Consider the following 25,083-nt stretch of genomic DNA (forward strand, 5'->3'; position numbering starts at 1 on the left):
TTTATCTCAGGTTTGAACTAATTATTCATTTATTTCTAAAAGTATATAAAAAGAAGAACAATAGTCCAACAAGTACAAGTCACGGTCCATTTACTCACCAATCCATTTCCTTTCAACCCTTCCAGAGTTCAAACACAGGAAGCGTGCAAAAATCCTGGGTTAAGTGGCAGAACTTTTTAAATGATTATTAAAAAGAAATGCTGTCCATATAGATCACTTTAAAAGGATAATTAAAAGGAAATCATAAATGAAATAATATGAAAGTATTTATAGCACTAGACAGAGGGCCACAGGTGCCATAAAGCTGATCCCCAGAAACAGAGTTTCCAGGTTACATTTTAATTAAAAAAAAACATTCACATATATGTCAATGTGAAACAAAATATTCCAAAATTTAGTATCTTACATATTCCAAATGTAACTTGCTAATATGCAATAGCATTATTTATTTAGCCTACTGCCTCACAAAGGCAAAACTGATTTTGGAAGTGAAGAGCTTGCGTGATATGCAGAACACATACTCTATACATTCCTTCCATTAACATAGTTTTATGCCACCAAACTCCCCAAACTTGGTGTCCCTCACACATCTCACTGCATGGATATGACCCATTTTGCTCCTCTAGTCCCGCATTCTTTTGTGTCCTTCTTTAAAAAAAAAGAAAAAGTTTAACCATCAAGTGAAAAATGTCCACAGGCATCTTACACTGCTTTATTTAAAAAAAAAAAAAAAAAGCCCCATCCAGACAGCTTCTTCTTTTGGAGAACAGCTTTACATTCCTGAGAGTAACTGTTAGAACAAGACTGCCTCTAAATGTTCCAGGACTTGTCAGACATTGTAGTCAGGGGACTTTCCCTGTGGTTGTCGCAGTCGAATCTGCAACGTAGAAAATGCTCCCACAGTCACATGAAAGAAGAGCTGCCACAGGTTGCGCAGTTCATACAGATACATGTTACACAGGCAAATTAACCCAAAAGTCAGGAAGGATTTGGCATTCCTCCAGCCCGTGTAGTATACAAACAGGTAACACTGTCAGGAAATAAAAAAGAAATCCCATTACTGCATGGAAAATAACTTCCACCAATGAAACACTACCTGGTCATGGAGAAATTACAAACTCAAACCAAGTAAAAGTCTAAAACAAACATGTAAGAACAGTATCAATTTAGCAGTCATGGAAGGGTGAAAAGTACCTGATATCAATACAAGGTTACATTTTACTTCCATTAAACCCTCTCTGAGAGCAATTCTCTCATAATAATTGATTACAACCTGCAATAATGAGTGGTCCATGACAAAGGAAAGTGGATGTTGCTGTCAATCTCTGGTCAAAATACACTCTGTTCCACCCGAGCAATGGAGAAGAACAAGAGCCAGTGTTAAATCTTCTTCAGGCAAAGCAATGGGAAAGACAGGGAAAATATGAGGACTCTGCAGCCAGGAATACTCACTAGAAGGCAATCCCCCAGATACCAGCCCCGTATCCTGCTAGCATTAACACAGAGGATCAACTGGGAGATGCAGAGGGGTTCACTAATAATCCACTGCCCTTCGTCAGCTGGCACAAGATGGATCACATTTGGAGAGAAATACACAGCAATTCTACTGTAATTCTACCACGTTTTAAGGGTCAGCTTCTGCATGCTGTGGTGTAACACAGAATGTCAGGACTGCCCACAGTTCCCTGCTCTGCCTTCTTCCTACTGCAACTGGAAATTTGTTCAAGTCTCACCTCAGTTTTCATCTCTAAAAGGGCACAATTTTTACATAGACATTACTTTTGCTTCTGCTATTGTTCAAACTACTTCCTTGACTTCTACAAAAAAACCTGTTTGCACCCTCTCTAGATTCTAGACATGTCTGTCTGCTGAAGAAAATTTTTGCTGTTCTTCTAGGTAGATAACAACATAATTTGGGCTTACTTTGTATTCCAAATCTGTTCCCAGTGGATATATAACCATGCTCACACAAATTTTTTAACAGCATCCATCATCAAATTATCTAAGTGTCATTTCTGTTCTTCTTGGGCATTTGCCATGTTTTATCAGTCAGAGAAACTCTACTTAAATTTTTTTCATTTTTCATATTCCTCAAAAAAGGGCCAAAGCATTGTACATTTGCAACGGAACAATGCAATTTAGAGAGGTTACTTTATATTCTATTCAAAACTCAACTACTTTCTTACAAAGCATGCTTTTCCACTGTAAATGTGGCTGAGATTAACAAAACTACTTGTAATTTCTGGATATCTACATATCTTCAGAGATGTAAGTACTGACAGTATCAGTAAGATTCGTACATCCTTTCTCTAAAGCAAAGTAAAACTAGAGATAAGTAATACATGTGTTTCATAATCTAGACGGAATTCCTCTGAACCTGCCTGGCCATTTTGAGCAGAGCAAATGCAACCTACTTGTGCTGTCAGTTTTACAAATCATATCTAAAAGAGCAATTAGTTGGTACTTAGTATCTCAGCAATAAGAATTCAGATAATTTCCTAGCATCGTCACCTCCACTGACAACATATGAAGAACTGCTTCCAAGATTAAAATAAGAGTCAGGATATGCTTCACCAAAATGATTAATAAATATGAAAGGTTTAAAAACCAAAAATACTACAGAAGTTCAAAAAATGTTACTGCAACATAATGTTGAATGACTGAATTTTACCAAAGATCTGTTTTAAATTAATTCTGAGGCTTATCTTTTCATTAGTCCAGGTTTGAGATGCTAGAAGATTTGACACTTACAAAACAGAACACCAGTCAAAAGGCCAAAACACTGTGGTTTTAACACCTTACTATAACAAGTGCTGTTATGAAATTCCCGAGGGGTTTTTTAATTCTATTAAAGGGAAGCGTTAGCATGGCAATTACTGAGCATGCTTTTATGTAGAAGGCTCCTCTGTGCTACTTCAGAGAAGATTTTGACTTTTTTTTTTTTTTTTTTAAATAAATGTTAAGAAATGACTGAAGGCTGAGCTCCTGATGCTTTGCACTTTGGGTACAACTGAGACAGTTGTTACTTTTGTACATTTTCTTCTTCAGAAGAAACTAGAAACCATGGAGGAACAATAGACATGTCAGCAAGCCTAAAACATCATATTCCATGTAAGTCCCATTTTTTGCCTGCATACCTAGGTTACAAATATTTTCTTGGAAACTAGAAAGAGAAACACTGCTATGTTTCTCTTGATCAACACCAGAGGGTGCAGAGCAAGAGTCTCAACAGACATAGTTTGAGTATTAAGAAAAAGCCTACATTCCAAGCTGCATCGATTCTTTCTTTAAAACATCTCTATTCAAGTCAGACAGTGGGGGAAAGACATATGTCCTTATGTCTCATGCACAGGCATGAATACTTTATAAAGAATAAAGTTTCTAATTTGGGAGAGGAGGGAAGAATGTGTATTTTTCGCACAAGGAAAGAATGGAGGCGCTCCACCTTATCTGATACAGAACAGATTGTTGGCATGGAGTATTAAGACCGATCTGAAGAATTGTGCAAGGCGGAAAATGATGAAAAGTCAACAAGTGAAGAATACCAGTTGTACATTTTGCTAGAGATAAGTTATAGAGAATGGAGATTACAGGTAACCTGGACAAAAGGCTGACTGATAGAAAGGCTGACATAAAAGCAAAATCCTGAGACATTATTTTATATTATGGTCTGATACTGTACTAAACATTGGCACACAGAAATGAGTAGTGCATACTGCACAAGTGCAAGAGATTAAAAATCAAAAGAATTATAATAACAGCAATTGAGCATAACAGACGCTATAGTCATAGCTAAATGTAACAGCAATGTCACTGAATGACAAATGCCAATGGGCACTAGAATACCTTGCTACAAATTATATAGGAAAGTCAAATTCAGATGCAGAAATAGAAAACCTACAGACATGAAATGCAAAATGAAATATCAGACAGGAGAAGCAAAACATTGTGGAAAGTGGCTGAAAGCTTTGTAAAGAAAGGAGATGTACATAACGTACAAAGTGAGGAAAATTCTGGGGTCTAGTGCCTAGATATTACTGTATTTACTTCAAATCTTCCCAAAGGAAAGAAGCAATAAGGCATTTGTTCAGATGGTTGAGTTTACTTGAACTATGAAACTACTACTTCAAGGAAATTATATAACCTCCACTGCTTGTAACTTCAGAGATAAATTGTAAGCTCCAGACATAAAAGTACACCAAATCTCCTAATCAACTAACTGGAGGAAAATGCTAGCAAACAGAAGATCTTTGTATCAATCTACTGTATGACAGTTTATGATTAATGAAATAAAACAGAGCAGAAATTATTTTTATGACCGGCCTGTTCAAGTATCTGTGACATTTAAGAAAACATGATGACATTTATGCATGACTGGGTAATGTTTCTAAACTCTAGTGAATTATGCAAGCAGAAGCACACACCTGGTACAAACAGGCTGCTGTTCCAAGAAAAAATGCAATAACATAACTGAAATCTTCACCTTCATTCTGTGAAAATAAAACAAAAAGCCATGTATTACAGTATTTCAGTGAAATACCAGATATTTACAGTATGAAAGTTATTAATTATTGTATGTTAAAATAGTCTCACATAGGGATTTATAATAATTCCTATACTACACTAAACCAAAAGAGTTAGCACTTATCATTGCTCACTTGCATGTCTGAAAAAAACCCACTGTGATCTGGAATCTGACCAGAACGTTTATTCACAACAGAGAACCAATGCTGAGATTTCCAAAAGCCTTAAAGGAAGTTCAGCTCTAACACTGGATACTTACCTTCTCTACATGCCTTTTAAAATTCAAGTCTAAACAACTACCTTTAATATCAACTTTGCAGAATTGTGCCTTCCTCCAGCTTCACAAAATGGAAACGAGATAAAAGGAAAAGACACAAACTGGCCACTAGAGTGTGGTAAAATTCTACACAGAGAATAACGCAGGCAGCTCTGCCTCCACTGCAGCGGGAACAAACAAAAGCACATGAATTTATCAGAGAGAGATTATTAGAAAATTAAGTTCTCTTGAAGGAAAAGATGGGAAAATTTACTTTAAGTGATAGATCTTTCTACTATGTATTTAAAAACCAAAGTAAAACAAAAAACCCTTCTAACTTATTCAAACAGGTTGTTACAGATTCTATAGAGCTGAGCAGAATAAATTTACATGCTCAGTGATTATCCTAACTGCATTTCAAACAAACATCTGCAATAATCAAAAACCTTCCTAGGAAAACAATGGGTAGTCATGCAGATGATATTCACTTTCAAGGAAGAACATTTTGAGAAGGTGGCCCATTCATAACTACAACTTGTTTCTGCTCAGAGTATGGTCAGTGTGAAGTATTTCCATCTACAGTGTTGACTAGGAAAAAGTTTGTATGTCTGCATATAAAACTTACCTACACAATGCTGTACACTCCTAAACCTATGTAAATCTTTGTCTCAGTGCCACTGCACATTTGCTGGAGTATAGCTACAGATTGTAACACAGTTTTGCTAAAAACCAAATAAAAACACTGATTATAAAGGAAACACTAATTCAGAGAGAAGCTTTTGAATGCCTTCTCAGAAGAAGTTCCATTAATCATGTTTTGGATTATTTCTCCCTAAACTTTGTGGATTTTTCCATAATACAGTAAATAAAGAGACATTTTACTGGATGTTTACTGTGCCTCATTGTCAGAAATTAAAAAATATCTTGTATCTGTACTGCCAGCTATTATCTCAATAGCAATGGAATAACAATGCAATAACATATAGGATAAAATTAATTGGTTGCCCTATCATCACTTAAATACGTTAATCTAATATTGGCGATCCTTTTTAAAAAAACAGTTGCAGAAAGGTAACCTCAAACATTACTGTTTTATTAAATCTTCACATGTATCAGTAATTATGTAAGACAACTGGAATACAGGTTATCATCTTTACCTTACCTCCCTAAAAAATCCATTAGGTATCAGAGGCATTGCAGTTATGAAGTCCAAATGTATGTTTGAATAAAAAGATTATCTATTAGCCAAGCAGGAGGATTCTCATTTTCTTTCAGAAAACTTCCACGGGCTTTTTAGTTTCTACCTCCATCACCACAATAGTAGAGCCAATTAATGTTAACTAAGTCTTTTTTTTTTTGTGGTAACACAGATGAACTTTCTGTGCATGCTTCCAAGCACCAGCATATTTACTTGAATTGCTTGAAATCATTAACCACTATTATTTTCATTGTAGCAATGAGAATACAACTAGCTGAAAAAATGGAACAGAAAGAAACTGAAAGGCTATAGGGACGGTCAAAGCAGACAGTTCACATAAACAAATAAATATTTGTTGGAGAGGTTGTTTGGTGAGAGGGTGTTGCTGGTTTGGGGGGAAGGGTTAGAAGAAATCAGTTGACAGTTTCCCATAAATTGATCCTGTCAGTACACAAAGAGAAATAAGCATTGTACCTAAGAAGGTTTATAAAAAACAAACAAAAACTAAAAAAGGTTTCTAAAAAAACCAATTTTACAAAACCTATTTAAAGATCCCTGCTCCGTGGACCTTTCAAAAAAAAATTGGCCAGATTTTCAAAGCTGTTAATCATTTCTCTCAAGTGTTTTTAAATAACTTCTATTAAAATTAAATGTCTCATATCCTGGCATAAATTTAGAAAACAGAACATTATGTTCACATGCTCACTGCTACCAAGGTACCTAGGGAAGGAGTCGGCCACCCACCTCCTACTGCTTTTGAAACTCACAGCCTCAATGAATGATGCATCACACTCAAGAAGGATGCACAGATCACAAACAATATAGGTTACATAAACACAGGTCTGACCTCACAAACAATATTTCTGAAAATAAAACTGGCAAGACTTAGTTCATAAGGCAAGAATCTTCTAAGGTGATATTATGATTGCTATGATGCATAACTCTTAAATTCATAAACATGTACAATACCTGGAGAAGACTTTCTATGGCATGAAAGCCACGAATTAAATTCAAAGCCCCACATAAGAGACTAAGCACAAATGAGACAATCCCTGGCAGAGTCACAGGTTCCAGACGCTGATGAGGAGCTGCAAAGCAGATCAGAAAAAAAAAACAAAGGTCAAAGCAATGTCTTTAGAAATTTAGTAAAATAGTAATCTCATTTTTCAGTAGCTTCTAGCTCAAGAAAAGATCCCTGGAACAAACCACAAAACGTCCATCTTTTTTTTTCTAAAAAGAAGAAGAAACATTTTAAATATTTCAACACAAGGTTTAACAAAAAGTATACTTTGCCTCAATTCACATATATAATTGTCTTATTATATTTAGTCTTTAACTCAATACATTCAGTTTATTCAGTACGGTACTGAAAGCTGCTCAGACATGCCAGGAAATCAATGGCAAATGATGCACTTGCTGGTGAAATTTGTCCACAATTACTAGCCAGCTAATAAGGCACGTACTTAAGAGCTCCTCTCTCAACCTCCACTTTTCTTTAACACTAATGCATTAGCAGAGCTATAGAGACTGATTTAGCTTGTTTGCTGAACGGAACACTATGAGGCAAAGCTATTACAGTCCCCTACCTTAAAAAATGCAGCCAGTGAGTGCTACCAAAGACACAAATAAAAAGACAATTCTGGAACTAAGCTAGTATCTATATTACAACCTTATACAGACCTTCCAGATAGCACTTAGAAGTCTCTTAGAAAACACGTTAAAATTAAAACACACTTTCTTTCCATGCACACCCACTCTTTCGGGCTTATCCAGGGTCACACGTACATAACAGTTGTGTATGTTCCTCATTACTGTCCCTTTCCATAATTAGTAACAGAAAGCAAATACGAAAAAACAATGCAAAACTCTTAACAGTCTAGGCAACACAGGGAAAACAATAGGACTACTGAGCCATGCTTAAATCATTCTGTTCAAATCAATGAACTGTAAAGATGCGAACAATGAGGTTAATGAACTGTAACATTAATAGAGAGAGGGGTGTCAATCCTGGTCGTTTGCATTGCACAGATCCAGGAAAAAAGCTTTCCAAACAGTTTATGAAGCTAGAGAACCTAAAGAAAAAATGACAAAAGCTATTTCACATTGATAAGCAGACAGGCTGTCTAATTATGAGTGTGTGATAACTTAAAATTAAAACACAAAATTAGTTAACTCATTTGTGCTGAATTTTATAGTGTAATCTGTTGGGGTTTTTTAAACAAAAGCATAACCCATGTTTAACTTCCAGAGCTTATTGCTTTTCTAACTGTAGGGCATATTAAAGGAATACTACCAGCAATCATTCAGTTAAGGTTAGATATGCTATTTGCATACCAAACCATTCTTTTTCAGTGACTTGTAACTGGTTTGTTTGGGGTTTTTTTAAACCATCTTATCTAGAGAGTGGCAAAAAGCTGAAGGTGTAACATGACTTTTTAGCCAAACGTAATTGCATTTCATTAACTGGCAGATAAAATTAGTTCACTGCTCCCCCTGTACAGCTCTCCAGCCAATCTAATCTTCCCCATGTATCAGGGTAACTTTAAAACATCATGTGTTAAAACAGTGTTTAAAACACCTCCTTACTTTTCCCCCCATGGTTCTCAGAGTCTTGTCAGCTAAATCAAGACAGTCTATGGAAGGATCATAAAAATACTAACTTGTCTCTCATATTAAAATATGAAAACAAATCCAAAAACTTTAAAGGACATTGCATACTGCTACTGATGTCATTAAGCTCTCCAGGGCTTAATAAATTTTAGTGTTACAGTCAAAGGAACAAGCATCCTTTAAATACAAAAAAAATAAAGGCAAAGCCAGAAGAATGAAGGAGTATCAGAAAAGGCAGGGTAAAGGACAGTTAACCTTGAGTCAATGCATCCATAAATCTTAGAAAAATTATAACTGCCATATCAAAAACTCTCTAACACAAGTCAAGGATCAAATAAAGCACAAATTCTGATTGAAAATGTTGACATTTAAATAAAAATTTAGGAAATTTACACAATGTGAGAAACTGCACTACTTATAAGGCCTTTTATTTAAAAATAAATACACCATCAGACAAAAAGTTAAACTTTGACAGCTGTTCCTTCATTGAAAAAAAGCTCAGAAAACAGTAAATTTATCCTAACCTAAAACATCACACATCGGCATGCTGTCACCCTATTTCTAATGCCTGTCAACACCTACATTCACCTTTGAAGCAAAATTATATCCATAATCTGCACGCTTTATGCTTCACACATTATTAATTACCCCTATTCCTCAGTACACAGCACAAATTTTGCTAAAGGGAAAGGGCTGCTATTTTCAATTACTTCAACAATATAAGAGGCCTAGACACTAGACCTTGGATACATACCCAGTTACAAGCATAACCAAGGAACAGACAATGCTTCATCAGCATAGCCAAAACTAACGCATCAAATTCTGCTGTTTTGTGTAACAGAACAAGATTTGTGTCTACCTAACTTCCTACGTCTGCATGCTATCCAACTTGATTTAACATAGTTAATTCACTTATAGCAAGTCATATTTTTTAACAGGACAGCATATTCAGGAAATTACACTAGGCAAACCATATCTTTTTGTGAGAATTTGTCCTCAGAGCAAAGGAGAAACTTTGAAGTCTAGCCAACTGACTGGGTAGCAAACATCCAAAGTTCTTTTCAAGGGTGGAGAGAAGCAATGAACGTAAAGAATTACAAAACTATTAGCAGACTTGCTAAAAAAGACAGTTATTCAATAGCATCTAAATCTGAAGAGCTGAAGAAGGAGCAAAGTGCAAACCTTTCATAATGTACAGCCCTTTGATGGTGAGCTTCTACAGCAATTCAAGGAAGGAAGTGAATAACTGAACAGAGACATCTATGGAATTCAGAGGAAGAAGAAAGTTAAAAGTAACTGAAACAGGGAAAAAAAACAGAAGAAAGTCGACATGGAAAGAAAAAAGGACAACAGAACTGCCTCTAAGACAAGTTGTGGAGAGGTAGGTGAAAAAAATTCATCTGCCAATTATTGTTAAGTTTTACTTTATAGTAAAAAAGGAATGGTCTTTCTGCATTTTAATTTAGGTCCATATGATCTTCCAACACTTTTACTCAGAAAAGTGATTAAAACTTCATCTTTCATGGACAACTTTGAAAATACAGTCAATTTTGACACAGGCTGAATTCTCTCATGCTTATTGTTTTTTCCTTGTCCAATTGCAGCAAATTTGAATCTAGACAATTTTCAGAGTTAATCAGTTGCCACCTCTGTCACCATAACCTTTTCCAAAAGCCAGGATTACACTTGAACATTAAGAGGCAACAATGATCTAAGCATCAAAAGTGGCAAAATAATGGTTATCACAGCATTACATACCTTTAAAAACATCCGACAAGTATGTACAGTGCTGCTTAAAAGATTGCACCCTTCTAAACAATTTAAACATTTTCACACTTCTCCTTGATTAATTTTCCAGAATCTAAACCTAATACTGTTACATTGCAAATGCAGAGATTTTAAGTTATTTCTACACTGTCTCATAGCACCTAGTATTCTCAGGATCAGGGCCCCAGCAGTACAAACAGGGCACCCTAGCAATTTTGTTTGGTTTTCATCTTCAGTAGAAAGTCGTTTTCAATCTTCTAGAGGAATCTCTACAAGTGAGCAAAGTAATTAGGATCTCTTTGCCAGTGTATTAACCTATTTACATATATATATATATATATAAACTGCACAAAATTAAGCTGATCTCTTATATTACAAAACTGTAGAAAGTGTTTAGATTTACAATTGCAATTTTCACCCTGACACTGTAAAGTGAATGGCATCGGTGTATGTCTGTCCAGGATAACTAGCCTTATAGACAGAGGTACTTTTGGAAAAAAGGGGAAGATATTAACTAATAAAAATCAACACTTCCTTTTATTCTATTTATTATTTTGCTTCACTTTAAATCAGATTAGAAATCAGATTTAAATTCAGCTTCACTGAAATCAGATGTCAGTGTCACATGTGGAGTCTGCGTATTAGTGCAAGGACCTGTCGAGTTTTAAGTTTTCTGTCCTGCTGGGAAACATCTAAAGGACCTCCAAACTGATTTAGAGCATTCACTTAATAGCACAAACCTTTAACCCAGTTCAACCACACAATTCCATATCTACCTCATACATAAAATAAATTAGTTTTAAAAAATTAATGAATGTGGCAAGTATATACAAAATTGCTATTATTAACATCATACACAAGGCACTTATTTTAGAGAGTACATCTTTTAGCCAGCACACCTCTTTGGACTTTCACCATCACAGATGTTTCCTAAAGTGATGTGTCTCCCCCCAGCTGCTCTAACCTCTGACACTATGCTCTTAGTTTATGTCATCATTGGGCCTTACAGGGCATAAATAATGAAAATTTTCAGAAATCTTAGAAGATCGGAAGAAGGAAGACGACCATCATGTTAAGTAATCATCTTCATTTGCTTATTTTCATGCATTTTTTTTTCCCCTCAATAAAGCAGTCAATTGAAAAGACCTATTTCTCTCTCTGAGTGCCTTGGGGAGACAGGCACTTTGAGCAGCACCAAAATACACATAAGGTCATCGTAGCTTTATGCTTTAAGAACATCAGAGTGGAAAAGGTTTTTTTTAAAGAAAACAATATAAAAAATTAACCCTGCATCTGTCTCATTTAAGGATACAAAACCAGAAGTTTGAAACTTACCTGCAGATATCTTACCAGTACCCTTATATTCGGACACAGATAAATGTGTGAACCCATTAGCTGAACCGAGTTCTGACATGGAAATTTGGTAAGGTGGTCTCAGCTTGATTTCTGTCTGCATGTCAGCAAGATTCATCTTTGTTGACAAAGAACGTGTGTTGTTATATCTCTGTTTGGTCCTCTGAATGAAATTATCTGTGTAAAATTTAAAATAAAAAGGTATATCCTTATGGACTTTTGTTAATTAAATAATCCAAGACCACGCAGCTTTATGTACTACATACTTCACACTTCACAAACTGAAATATGTTGTGTGAAATGCTTGTATTTATCTTGGATTTTTAATACTATTTCTGTTTTGTGACTAATACATCATGGGCTATTTAATTCTGCAGTAAAAAAAAATTAAGCTCTAGAAATCTAATTATTTAATAAATGTGAATAAACTAATGACTTTCACTGCCTGAGACTGAATGCATTGCTAATACAGTGGATTTACTGCACTTACTCTAGCTTTTCCATTACTTTAGTAAATATCCTTATGAAAAAACTAACTCCTGCATTCAAGTAGAAACTTACCTGAGTATGAAACATGCTTGCAAAATATTCAGGCGGAGAAAATTAATACCGTATTATAAAGACATTCTAACTTAACAACTAGTACAACAAAGAAGGTATTGGGGAAAGAAAAAAAGAAGAGCATTCATAGAAATCCTCATAAGGAAGACAACAATGTTATATGGAAATTGTTAAAAATTGCCTGACTGAATTATAGACAGGAATTAACCAAATGGAATATCTTCCCCTGTATTTCTAAAACTGCAGTTCTTTTTGCTTTAATGCATTTTATAAGAATATTTAAAATAACTCCTAACACAGTATTAAAGTGACAGATATTAATGGAATCCATAACAGCTGTTATGCGGTATATATAAGGTTAGCTGTATTTGGAGCTTGCATGGCAGAGGATTAAATGCTTCACATCATAGGACAAGTAAACATCTCTCTCTTTCATGTACTGAATAAAAATTACAGCAGAACTAAGAGCAAACATGAAATAGCAATCTTTTACTTGAGAAATCTATGAAGCTCAGTGCCTTTACAGGTTAAGTATTTCAACAGGTATGAAGTCAAACAACTCCTGGTATTATTAACTAGGAGAAGATGAACTCCAGACTTCATCACACAAGGCTTAAACCAAAACCTACTGGAATGAACAGAAAGACTATAAACAAGTTTGGATAGAACTCTAGTAGTCTATTTTAATGCCCACAGAAGTATTTCTTTACTGACTCTAAGGGGAGTTAAATCAGATTCTAAATCCACCTGAAATACAGCTATAACCTGCCTTGGACATTTTCTGGTTTGTGTGCATTAAGTCGCACATCTATTTAAATATTCATTTGTCTTAGTGTGAGAATCAAAGAAAAAAAAGTCAGTTCCTTACCAAACTCTATGAAACAGTATGGTCTGACAGCAGTATTTGTCTTCATCATATTGTAGGTAGTGATGAACTCTTTCTGAAGCTCATCCAGGAAGCAGAAAGCCAAGACACTGGGATAATTTTCAGTGCACAACATCATATAGCTTACTCCCAGAGAACTTATAAAGCTATAATTGAGACAACAAATTCAAAATTTCAAATTTAAATCCACGTAATTCGCTGCTTTGCTAGTCTCATCTCATATTCTATAATCAGAAAAGCAAAAACTGCTCTGGAGTAGCAAAGGAATTAATGTTTACTGAAAAGTCCAACAGTATTCTGAAGAAAAACAATTTACTTTTAGGCAATGTTTTACTTTTAACACCACACTGTATAATCATATGAGAAGCTGTGTTATATGTGTATGTATATATATGTGTGCATGTGTATACACATGTACACACACATACAAGGAACAGAAAATAACATAAAACTTCTGGGATACAGAAACACAGCAGGCTTGTCCCGTAATAGCTTTTCATTCACCTCAAATACAGGTGCACACCCAAAATGCAAAAACTTAACTTCAAATGGGGGGAGAGAGGGCAGTTCCATAGAATACGGGATTCGTCATTCTCCAAAGACAGTTGCAAGGATCACCAGAGATGGCAAATGTGAAAGGAGAAAGGGACAGTTTTCAGTATACATATTCCTATTGCATTTAGGCAATTCATTAAATAGAGTTCATGTTTTCATGACAATACAAATCTTTTCAACATCTTGATGGATAATTTACACTATTAAAAGTAATCAAAGACAAAAGTAATAAAAAAAATGTCCTGAGTAAGCCTTATGTCTTATTCTTAACAGTTTCTTTTAAGCTGATCAGTTTACAAGACAACTACAACTGAGGTTTAAAAAAAAAAAACCAAAAAGCCTAGAAAAATTTAGTCCATGCTGGGCCTAATCCTGAGAAATGCTGGAAATTTGCACATACCAATGGGAGACAGCGAAGGCTGAGCACTTTCTAGGATCATTCAGGTGGTATACTTTGCACCACCATCACTTCTACATGTTTGGTAGGGGTTAGGATGAAATTACTCACCTCATTTAAAATAGCATATCTAAATTAGAATCAGAACTTACCTCAGCTAAAGTGCAACTGAATTACCAACTACACACAGGTGCACCTAGCTAGCAATACTAAGGAGAAGGGTCACATATAAACCAAAATTCTGAGTAAACAATAGATTCAAATAATTATTTCACTATAATCCAAGTATCACACTGCAAACAGAGGAAAAAAGAACATCTTCTGAATTATTATTTAATCAGCATTGTCATGCAGGTACACTACCAAACTGACTACCTCAAAAAATTTAGGAATAGTTATTAAAAAAGTCAAAAAATGAAAGCATGAAAACAGAAAGAATTGTTCTGAAAGTGCTGGGTGGAGCAGTAGGATAGGTAGGCTCCATTCAAGGCTACTTACTACACACTGTCTTCACAGTAGAAAAATCATTCTCACCCTTCCCACTCCCTCACTCCCTGGGTGCAATATGAAGTAATTATTGAGTTATGCTTGGGTTTTAGGGCATGTTTTCCCTGAAGTCAACAGAAATCCTGAAGGTACAATAAAAGGGCCTAATTCCATAACATCCTCATCACAATTTTTCAGAAATACTGGGTTATGAAAGTATTTGGGTACTTTTTAAAATTTGTGTAGACCAGAAAGAGAAAACAAATTAATACTAGTTGAATTAGCATGACAAAGAACAACTCTGGTGATTTTCATGTAAGAAACAACTTTGAAATTTAAATAAATATTTCTACTAGGTCAAGGACTTTAATATATACAAGAACACTGTCGATTTCAAACTAGAACTGCCACCAAAGTTTGAGTAGGTGTCAAATCTTTCTACAATTTCTCAATTTTAAATTTCTGATATGTAAATACTGCCAAGAATTAATCTTAGTTTGATTAATCATTTCTAATGTGAACTGTTAACTTTTTAACTTACAGACAGACATAACACAGGTCATCACAAATATATAAAAGAAAAGTCTTACTTTATATTATACTGCCCAGTTTTCAGAGTACATCTATCAGGAAGCTGAGAAAGTTTCTTTGAGAGCATTTTAAAATATTTTCTACATTCTTGCATTCCCGTGCTCTGGTCATAATCAGTAGATGCAGACAGTGGGAGTCCATCCCTCACACGGACCACAGAGGCAGATAAAATCATAGACATTGCCAACAGAGTTAACAACAACCTACAACAAAACACAAATCAGGAGGAATCAGAATTAAAGTAAAAGCAAAAACAACGGAGTCAACTGTGAGTAATCAAACTTCCCAAGCTGTATACTGGGCTCAGGCTTAAAATGGGGCACAGGGAGGATTTTCAACTATAACTCAGATTGAAGTCCTTGCTGCATGGGACCTATGAGTCTATGTGAACCAGAAAGCAGCAGCACATCTGACATCAATGTCACGTTTTCAAATATTTTTATCTGAACTGCCATAAATCCTCACCTAGAGATACCTGTGGAGATTGAAGCACTATTATTCAGCCTTAGTACTACTGTAGCACTTGCGCCTTCAAGCTGTAAGTCTTCTTGTTTAGTGAGACAACGATTATAGTCTAAACAAACAAGAACAACAGCTGGAGAGGAAAAACACGTACTGTAAAGATATGCAAGATGGAAAAGTGATCTAGGTCTTGGTCAAGCAGTAATATTAATGTGCTTTCATGAAACTGTGCTGCTGAGTACATGCTTAAGTACCCTGACAAACAGAGACTTATACAACTTATGTACTATCAAATAAGAAATCAAGGATCAGGACAGCAAGGAATGTAACCCAGCTCTCCCAACTCACAATGCAATTTCTTAAGCATGAAATGTCTTTTTTCTTATCTGGGTCTCCATTTTCTTTAAATCTGCAAAATGTGTCTATCAGTATTAAACAAAGACTGAGCAGGTTGATATGATGTTTGCAATGATTTAATTTTCAAAGCGTAACAATTGAAGCTTTGTGGAATATAGTCACTTAAAAAAGAAGAATTTGTGTACTTAAACATTTCTCGATCAGAAGAAGAAAATTTATAGCAGGCATTTAACAGTATAAACACATAGCCTGCAGACAGTCTTTCAAGACTGAGACACATTTTTAAAACATTCAAGTTCTTCAAACCTTACGTTAAATCAAAACATTCAAAAGTTCAGCAAGACAAGCATTAAAAGGATTACCTATCTGCTAAGTATCAGTGCACAAATTTGTCCTCTTACAAGTGGGCGAACTGCTAGAATTTATACGAAGCCAAAAGCAAACACTTCCTCAACTCTTAACACTGCTCTGTAGACTCCTACCATATACTACACCTATCACGTAAAAGATTATGAAAAAAATAGATTTTTGCCTCCCTCAGATGATGCTACTCAAGTTCCATACAGTCACAAACTGCAAAAGAAAACAGATTTCTGAATACAGCTGAAATATGCTTTCATGTGCAATACTGACATGTTTACAGCACCTTTCAAACTATGACCTTAAGAGTGCTTTACAAGCCTTAGCAACTGCAGGACTGTATTCTGAAAAGTCAGGAATCCAAATTTTCCCCAAATAGCACTGACTCTTCATAAAAGAGAGGAAATAGCTATCTTTTCCTGAACTCTCACCTCCCCTATTTCCCACTACCCAAAGGTTCTATATACATCAGGACACTTACTGAATAATAATCAATATTCAGGTTTTTCAAGGGTATTTACTCCTTAAAGAGACATATAATAATGAAAATATTTAAACTGTGTTGTAATCTTCAATTTAAGAATTCTTCAGCTTCATCAGCAAACTTCAACCTGCTTTGAGATGCATCACATTAGCTAAACAAATTCCAAATTAATACCCTTCTATTTTACTTGTACAGCATATCAGACTTTCACCAAAGTCATAACAGCAGCAGAAGCCACTGTTGCCTGTAGTCTGCTGAATAGCTTTGGGCTTTTATCAGGTACGCTTGTTATTTCAGCACTTCACTACAGAATTCCCTACTGTACAAAGTGCTTTGATCAGCTGGACACAAAAACAGAAAACAAAGCAACTTTAGGACTTGCTCTAGATTAGCTTGCTGGAGTGAAGCTTTCTAGAAATTAAACCTGCAGCTCTAGAAACTTTTACCTAACTCTATTTGAGCTCAGGCACGTGCTCCCAGCAGGACAATTCACATGGAATGCACACGGCACCCATTTTGCTAACTATGCTGCTAACCATATAACCACGGCAGCAGCTCAAGAGCATGACAAAATTGCAGAGGAGCTTTAAACTGTAATGGTTCTCCGACAATAACCACCTCTACCACTTGGAACTCAATGTTGAAAGGGACTTCCGGGAGCTATATCAATATAAGCATAAGAACAATGATGTGATTGCTAGCAAAGTTTAAAATTCCTCTCATTAACTTACTTGCACAAAATGTAATTTCATGGATCTGCATTTCCTTTGATGAAGCAAAGAACTTCATTAGCACCTAATGTGAAGAAAGGAACATAGCTCCACATCCTGCTTTAGGAAAAGGTAGTGAATAGGACAGCACTGCAGGAGAAACTCAGAATCCTGTAGCCAGCTCTCAGAAGGAAAAATACTGTTCTGTTCACTTTTTAAATGATCTTGATGGTTAAAGTTCATGTTGAGCTATCTGATGAGAAAAGAACAAACAGAAAAAGTTAATAAATGTATTTACTGGCTAACAATATTCTTCAGCTCTTTTTGTGAGGGCATGACTATTGGAAAGGCCTGAACACACCCCAGGGAGATTACTCAAGGGGTACTCGAGTAAAAGGAAAACTAGAAAAATAGAAATATTAAAATTTTTCTATGTTCTTTAAGTGAAGCTGATGAGCTCCCATCACTTCGGCCATTTAAAATGGGAAAATAAGTTATCTGTCTGCACAGTATATGAGTAACTCAGGGTAATGCAACCTCTGACTCCAAATCCCACCATTCACCTCATACACTAAATTTACCTAATCTATAATCTCCTCTGATGAAAAAGCTGGACGCTTCAGGAACATAATACAACACAACTACAGCTGTATTTCCAAAGCATTAAGGTTTTCAATATTCAATCTAGAAATAGTTGCTTTACTCCTACAACCAAGGACAAAGAATATAAATATCACTAACAGCAGCATGTATTTATGGACAACAGACAAAGCAAAGGATAAAGACCCCTTTAGATGTATTATTTCAATTTTTATGTCTATTCTATATGTCAATAAATATTTGCATAAATCTAGAACAAAACCAGTTACTTTCTTCAAGACTCCTACTTATATTTAGAGAAATTAAGCTCTCTAGCAAAAGATAAACCTCCATTAACACCTGCCAATTCTCTTAATGTACTACAAAATCACACAAAATAAAAATTGTGTTTAGATGAACAGTCCAAAGATAACCAGTCAGCCAGGTTTTGTTACGATCATCTTAAAAACCCACCCAGTGAAAATACATACTTTCTCCTCAGCTTTTTAACACAGGAATCAGAAAGCTGTCCAAAAAATGAAGCTAATAAAAGAAAATCACTTTGGTTGCAAGATCACACATATGTAAAGAGATGTGCAATATACATACTGTAACAGAACATTCAGCCTTATTTGAAAATGTATTAATATAGAAAAAAGTTTACTAAATCTTCAAAATGAAAGCGCTACTTTATTCAGCTCTCAAAACAATAAGGCTCTACAGAAGGAGCCAAGCAGTAAATTTGATACAGACTTATATAGGTAGAGATTGAAGAAAGAACATTAAAGATACGGTCATGTTTTTAGAACTATCTTTAAATATCTTTTTTAAACATCTATTCGAAACCACAGAAAGTAATTCACCATACCATTACAAATTTCATAGGTTTTCCTCCAAAAATTCTATATCCATCAAACACCCAAAGATGACAAAAGACTGCACTTCCACTACAAATGGTCTATAAATCCATTACAGGTGCAAAGAAATGAACAGGGATTGGGTTTGCTATCTCATTTTATTGCAGAACTGAGGAGTATCAAATCCAAGCAGCAGGTGTTAGGCTCATGGGTACCATAGATGGTTCTTCACAAAACATGAAGTTAGCCAGTGGAACAACTTGTCACAGGATGCTGTCGACGCTAAATTGTTATGTGAATTCAAGAGGCAACTGGAAAAGTTCACAGAAAAACTAAAGGGCTATTAAAACCAAAATACCGTTTGCTCAGGGAGATTCTGACCTCCAAATGATCACCAACAGGAAGAGTACACCACAGAAGCATCACTCCATGCTTGTGCTATTCTTACATCTTACTTCTGGCCCATGTTTATCGATCTCCCCTTACACCAACACTACACAGCCCTCCCTGCAAATGAGAGCTGGGAGAACTCATTGAATAGAGGAACATGGAGAAAGCTGGCCACAGAAAGATAAGAGTCAACTGAAATGGTTGTTCCTCTGTTGCTCTGCCCTCCCTAAAGCTGTCCAATTTATTATACATATGTCAACCTCCAGTGCTTTCACAAATTGGAATTATCACACGTGGCTTTAGTTTCATTTCCTCCCATGGGCGGGAAATCTCAGATGATGGAATCCAGAGCCTGTTTTACTGTACTTTTTTTTAAAGACATATTCAATTATCATCCTGTTTATTTTGTGTTATGATGGTGCTTGATCCTGAGGCAGCATCTAGAAAAGTCCCAGAAAGTGGTAAATGTTCCAGTCTTTTGTAACCAATTGGTCTTCCAACTTTCCAACTTGTGATATGACAGTTTGTTTTACATCTGACACCTTTTTTTTTTTTTACAAGCAAGTGTTTGAAAGTGACCCATGAACATGGTTTGTTCAGGATACTTCAATTATTTAAAAACAATCTAGCTTCACAAAAATTGAGACAGATTCTAAGTGTAATGGCATGCCTACCCTCCTGAACCTGCTGGCCTTCAGCACCAACTTAATCAAGGTGTTTCTTGCCAGGATGTCTGCCTCTCATGATAACCTTCCATAAAATATAAAATTGGGAAGCAGTTGCAAGCTGCACACCTGCTTGATGCAGAATGCAGATACAGTTTCTGTGCTTACTTCAAATGTACATAATAGTGCTGGACAATTTATCGTCCCCACTTTTGGGGGTTGTGACAGCTGCATTACGCAGGCAGGAGTCTTAATTTTCCCACTCTGCAGCATACTTCATAAATCCGTATTACAAACTCAAGCATTACAGAAGGACACAACAAATAAAGCCACTTTGACATCATCAGGTATGATCAGACACGGAAATAATCCTAAACCACTAGCCCATATAATCCTTCCCATAAAGCTGAAGAAAAACAGACATTGGAAACAGAATAAAGATTCTGAAAAACTAAGTGAACGGAACAAGCTACATTCCAAAGTTTGGGAACGTGACCCTTCCATCTACCACCCACGGAAATGTCAGCTTTCACACAGTCACTTGCACTATTTGCAACGGCAGCCAGAGGGGAAGAGGTAACGTGGTTACTGAGTTAAACAGGTTCACACCGCTTTAGATTGCGGGACTTTATACAGAAAACCGTTGACGCCTACACAGGGACCAGGGGAACGACAGCTCCCTACGCCAGCAGGCTTCAGCTGCGAAACGAAGAGGCCCGAGCTGCCACCGGCGGCCTCCTGCCCCTGCCCCGCCCGCTGCGCCCCGCGCTCGCTGCCGGGGGCGAACCTCCAGCGGCAAAGCCAGCGGCAGCCGGTGCCGAGGAAGGACCGGCACCCCTCTCCCGCCCCGGCTGGGGAGCAAACACAGACCGCCCTGGGGCTCCGGCGGCCGGGCTGCCAGGGCTGCGCTCGGCAGCCGGCGGCAGGGCGGCGGCCCGGGAAGCGGAGAAACCGGTGACAAGTCTCTTCGCTTCGCAGGAGCAGACCCGCGCCCACCCCGGGAGCCCCTGAGGTGCCCCGGCTGCCCCCCGGCCCCGGGCCTGGAGCCGAAAGGAGCAGGCGGGCGGCAACCGAGACCCCGGCCCGGGGAGACCGGGCAGGCGCAGGGCCCTGCGGCGGCACCTTCCAGCACCCTCCCGTCCCTCGCGCCCCCCCTCACGCCGGCAAGGCCTGGGCGGCGGGCGGGCCCCGAGCAGGCCGCGTCGCCTAGCAGCGGCACCGCGGGGGAGGGGCTGGAGCTACCTGGCTCACCGGAGCGGAGCGGCAACGGCACCGGCGCGCGGCCACGGCGGCCGCCTCCCGCCAGGCATTGTGGGAACCGTCCACGTCTGCCCCCGCGCCCCCCACCGGCGGGGAGCGCCCCTCACGTGACGCGGACGCGGCCCCGCCATTGCTCCGCGGGCGGCGCGGGGCGGGGCCAAGGCCGCGGGGTGGGGCCGGGCCTGCCCTGCCCCGCCCTGCCCTGAGGGGGCTCCGCGCCGGGGTGCGGCGGCCGCGCTGGTCCCGCGCCCGCGGGGAGCTCTCAGGCGCGGCCGGCTGGGGCCCTCGGCGCTGTGGGGGGCCCGGTGCCGCGCCTGAGGCGGTGTGTCCTCAGCGGCGGGCGCCCGCAGGAGAAGGGGGCGCCTCTCCCGCCCTGCGGTGCGTCCCGCCCCGTTATGTCGCTTCATGCAGGCCTTCCCCCGCCGCCCCCGGCAGGGCTGCCCACTTAACCTTCAGCGCCTCTTCGAACGTTGTCCCTGCAGCCTGCGGCGGGGGCCGGCGTGCCGGGGAGTTGGGCTGGGTTGGGTTTGTGGCCGTTGGTCAAGCGGGTTGGGGTGTCCGCACGCCGCTCGTGCTGCTGAAGGCCCCCAGGGCGGGGAGGCGGCCTCGCTGTCGCTACTTCTCTGCTTCACCCGTCTTTGGCTAATTTTTAATCAGCCTCATTTTCAGAAGAACTGTGGTTTAGTAATTGAGCTCTTTGGGTTCTCCTGTGTAATAATTTTTAACTGTCGTTGGCCAATTTCTACCGGGCTTAATGGACGCACATAGAACTTGGCATATGCTCGACACTGTACAAATATCAAGATAGGTGTTTGGTGTTTTCTGATGGGGCAGCAAGGGTCCCTGCCGATGGGGAGGATGTACAATGGTGACGTAGCTGTCAGCAGAAAAAGTGCGGAGATGACACCAGCTGCTAGACTAATTTCACTCATTTCCAGACAAATCAACTGGGCATGTTTCAACAATAAATCACAATACAAAAATGGAAGTTTGCAAATCTCATTACTAATCCCAAAGTGAGGTTCCTATTTTAAAACTAGTTTATCTACCCATACAAGAATAATTTTCTCTCTGTGTTGCTCTTCAAGTTCACTGCTTTCCTGCTGTATCATACAGTTTTAGTCTGTTGGCTCAAATCTCAAATGAAAGCAGCTTATTTCCTCACTAACGCCTTTAATTTCTTCTTCCATCTGTTACTACTTCACTATCCAAGTGCTTGCAGCATTGCAAGGAGTGTTGGGGAAGAGGTAACATACCTCTCTGGACTTTCAGGCTCTCCAGAGCTTCACTCAGGAGCAAGGTAATCAGGAGGACGACGCTGAAGCACATTAGCACTCCCCAACCTCAAGGCTGCCTTCTCAAAGCAGCATAAGCGGCAACCCCAGATACCCACGGCGTATCACCTCACTCCCTACCCCTGAGATAGTGTCTGTGAATGCCAGTGATCTAGCTGTGGTAAAATGATCACTTGGATCTTACAGCCAGGCGTAAGTTGCTATTGCTGGAGATCAGTTTCTCCCTTTCAGCCTCCAGGCTTTCTCCTCCATGCTTCAAGCAAAGCTCAGCCAGGCCAAGGATTTGAGCTCTCTGTCAAATGAGGCTGCAGCAAGGGGTGCAACATTAACTATGACTGAAGTTGAGTAACAGAGGTGGAGGGTAGACTGGCAAAAAGAGAAAAATTGTTTTCAGGGGAGACTTGAAATGAGACAGGGAAGCGGTGAGGCAGGGAGTCGGGAAACGCGGGTGGCATGGAGATGTGGGAGAGGAAGGCAGGCGCAGGTGAGCAGAGGGGCCACCGCAGGGGATTCAGTTTTTTTCTGAATGTAAAAGCTCAAGCAAAAACTGATATCCTTGAGACCACAGGAAAAGACCGTTTTCTGAGCATCCTTCTCGCAGTGAGAGAAGGGGGCAACTGCCAAAGCTTGTGCACCACAAACAAGGCTGCCTTAAGCCTCTCAAGGGATGGAGGGTCTGCATGTTTGAATAAGCAACTTTGCATCTCCAAGTTAGTATCTTGGCCTGTCAGGAAGAAACTGTGTTCCCTGTTGGGCTTTTGTAGAACTGAGCGTGGGAACATCTCAATCCTGACTGACTAGGCACAACTGTAGCATATGTTCAGAAGATGATACATTAATCTGAATAATTTCCAGAGAGTCCTTATCCTGTATAAACAGAGTGCATGGTATTACAAGCTGCTACACAATTTAACAGCTTATGATAGCATCTACTATAATGCTGAGAAGTAGTGATTACTTAATTAGAGGCTGCCTAAAGGTTTGTGATAAGTGCATACGTGTGTAATTTTAATTTTTCCAGTTCTTCTGAACTGTTTATCTTTCAACCCTAAAATTCTCTTGACCTTTTGTAAATGTTTTGAAGGAAAAAAGATAAGCATTTTGCATTTACATAAACAGGAGTTCAAAAATTATAGACACATCTATTAGTTAAGACTTACACATTCCTAGGGGAAAAAAACTTAATATTCTTTATTTTCAGGTGAACCTGGCCCCAAGAGGTTAAATAAATTGCACAAGGTCACTGAGGGAGGTGGTGGCAGGGTCAGAAGTGGGATTACAGCTCCAGTGCTCCCAGCTTTCACGGTGAACTTAAATCATCTCTGTTAGTCAAGAATTTGCATGGCTAACAAGCCAGTTACATTTAAAATAGCTTTTTCTTTCTTGTCCCATTGACTCCCCTAGGACATGAAGGCAGTAAAACATTGTTAGAAGGGCACCACGCAGGGAATAAATTAGTGAAAGCTGCAGCCAGAGATAAAACTGAGATTTGCAAGAAGTAAATCCAGTCAGTGCAAAGGGAAACCAAGGTGGAGTAATGTAGGTGTTTCAAAAGGAGAAGAAGAGATGAGGAGATGAAGAGGAGTACGAGGCAGGGTATGGACAACGTCAGAGGTTGAAGAGAGAGGTGCCAAAGAAGTCCCTGTGGTGCCAAACTCCTCAGGGATGACAGTGAGGTGTATCTTCATGAGTACAGCAAAATAATGAAGCCATGTGTTTGCTTGATGTGTCGTCAGCCAGCTGAAGGCAAAACCCAACAGGGACAACTCAGAGACAAGTTAGGACGAGATTTATCTCACCAAAGTTTAATCTGGAAATTGCCCACTGTGAAGCAGTTCATTGTTGCTATTTCTTCTCAGTCACTGCAGGGGGAGCAGACATGTCCAGCCACATTTATACGCCTCGGTTTTCGATGACTACGGGTAGGGAAGACAAACCCTTAGGCTCTGTCCACTGGATTTAAACACAACTTTTAAATCAGTTTTCCCCAAGGAAAAATATCCAGCCTGAGGAGCTGGCAGTAGTTGTGCTTGTCGGTGGTGGAGTCACAGGAGAAGCACAGAGGTAAAGGTCTGAAAGGATCCTCTGAAGGTCATTCAGAAAATTCAGCTTCAGTTTTCTTTGCAGCAAATAAAACTGTGTAATATATCAGATTGCTGATCCCTGTTTTTAAAGGAAAAATAAAAGCTTTCTCTGATTTAGACTAATTAAAACCAAAGCCTTTCATCTTTTTTTAAAAAAAACCCCTTGTATACTAAACATCTTTATAATTCTATTGCTCCTTTCTCTCGACCTTTTTTTTTTCCTATGTCTTTCTTAAAGTTTGGTGCTTGAAGCTGGAGGTATTATTCAAGATGGGACTTTAGCTGGGAAACTGGACTAATAATCAATTAGTGTGCTAATGATGTGTTCTTGGATGATAATGCCAATTCCCATGAAAAAAACAGGTATGTTGAATCAGTGAATTTATGTTGAGTGCA

The 25,083-nt window shown here is 38.6% G+C and overlaps 1 protein-coding gene across 3 annotated transcripts; it reads right to left on the reverse strand.

Moving 5' to 3' along the window:
• Positions 1-163: 163 nt before the first annotated feature.
• Positions 164-21,399, reverse strand: SEC22A (SEC22 homolog A, vesicle trafficking protein). Of its 3 annotated transcripts, none has more exons than XM_074828728.1 (8): positions 21,291-21,399; positions 17,579-17,810; positions 15,184-15,387; positions 13,138-13,301; positions 11,691-11,885; positions 6,948-7,066; positions 4,425-4,490; positions 164-1,030 (listed from the first exon to the last, which is right to left on the reverse strand). In XM_074828728.1, the coding sequence occupies exons 3-8, from the start codon at positions 15,363-15,365 to the stop codon at positions 830-832; spliced, it is 927 nt and encodes a 308-aa protein (XP_074684829.1). In that variant the 5' UTR covers positions 15,366-15,387; positions 17,579-17,810; positions 21,291-21,399; the 3' UTR covers positions 164-829. The 3 variants fall into 3 exon arrangements, with proteins under 3 accessions (XP_074684829.1, XP_074684830.1, XP_074684831.1); XM_074828729.1 differs by having other exon boundaries at positions 21,300-21,375; XM_074828730.1 differs by lacking the exon at positions 17,579-17,810 and having other exon boundaries at positions 21,291-21,360.
• Between the last annotated feature and the right edge of the window lie 3,684 nt (positions 21,400-25,083).

The sequence above is a fragment of the Strix aluco genome, chromosome 6 (assembly GCF_031877795.1).
Source record: "Strix aluco isolate bStrAlu1 chromosome 6, bStrAlu1.hap1, whole genome shotgun sequence".
In the NCBI taxonomy this organism is placed as follows: domain Eukaryota; kingdom Metazoa; phylum Chordata; class Aves; order Strigiformes; family Strigidae; genus Strix; species Strix aluco.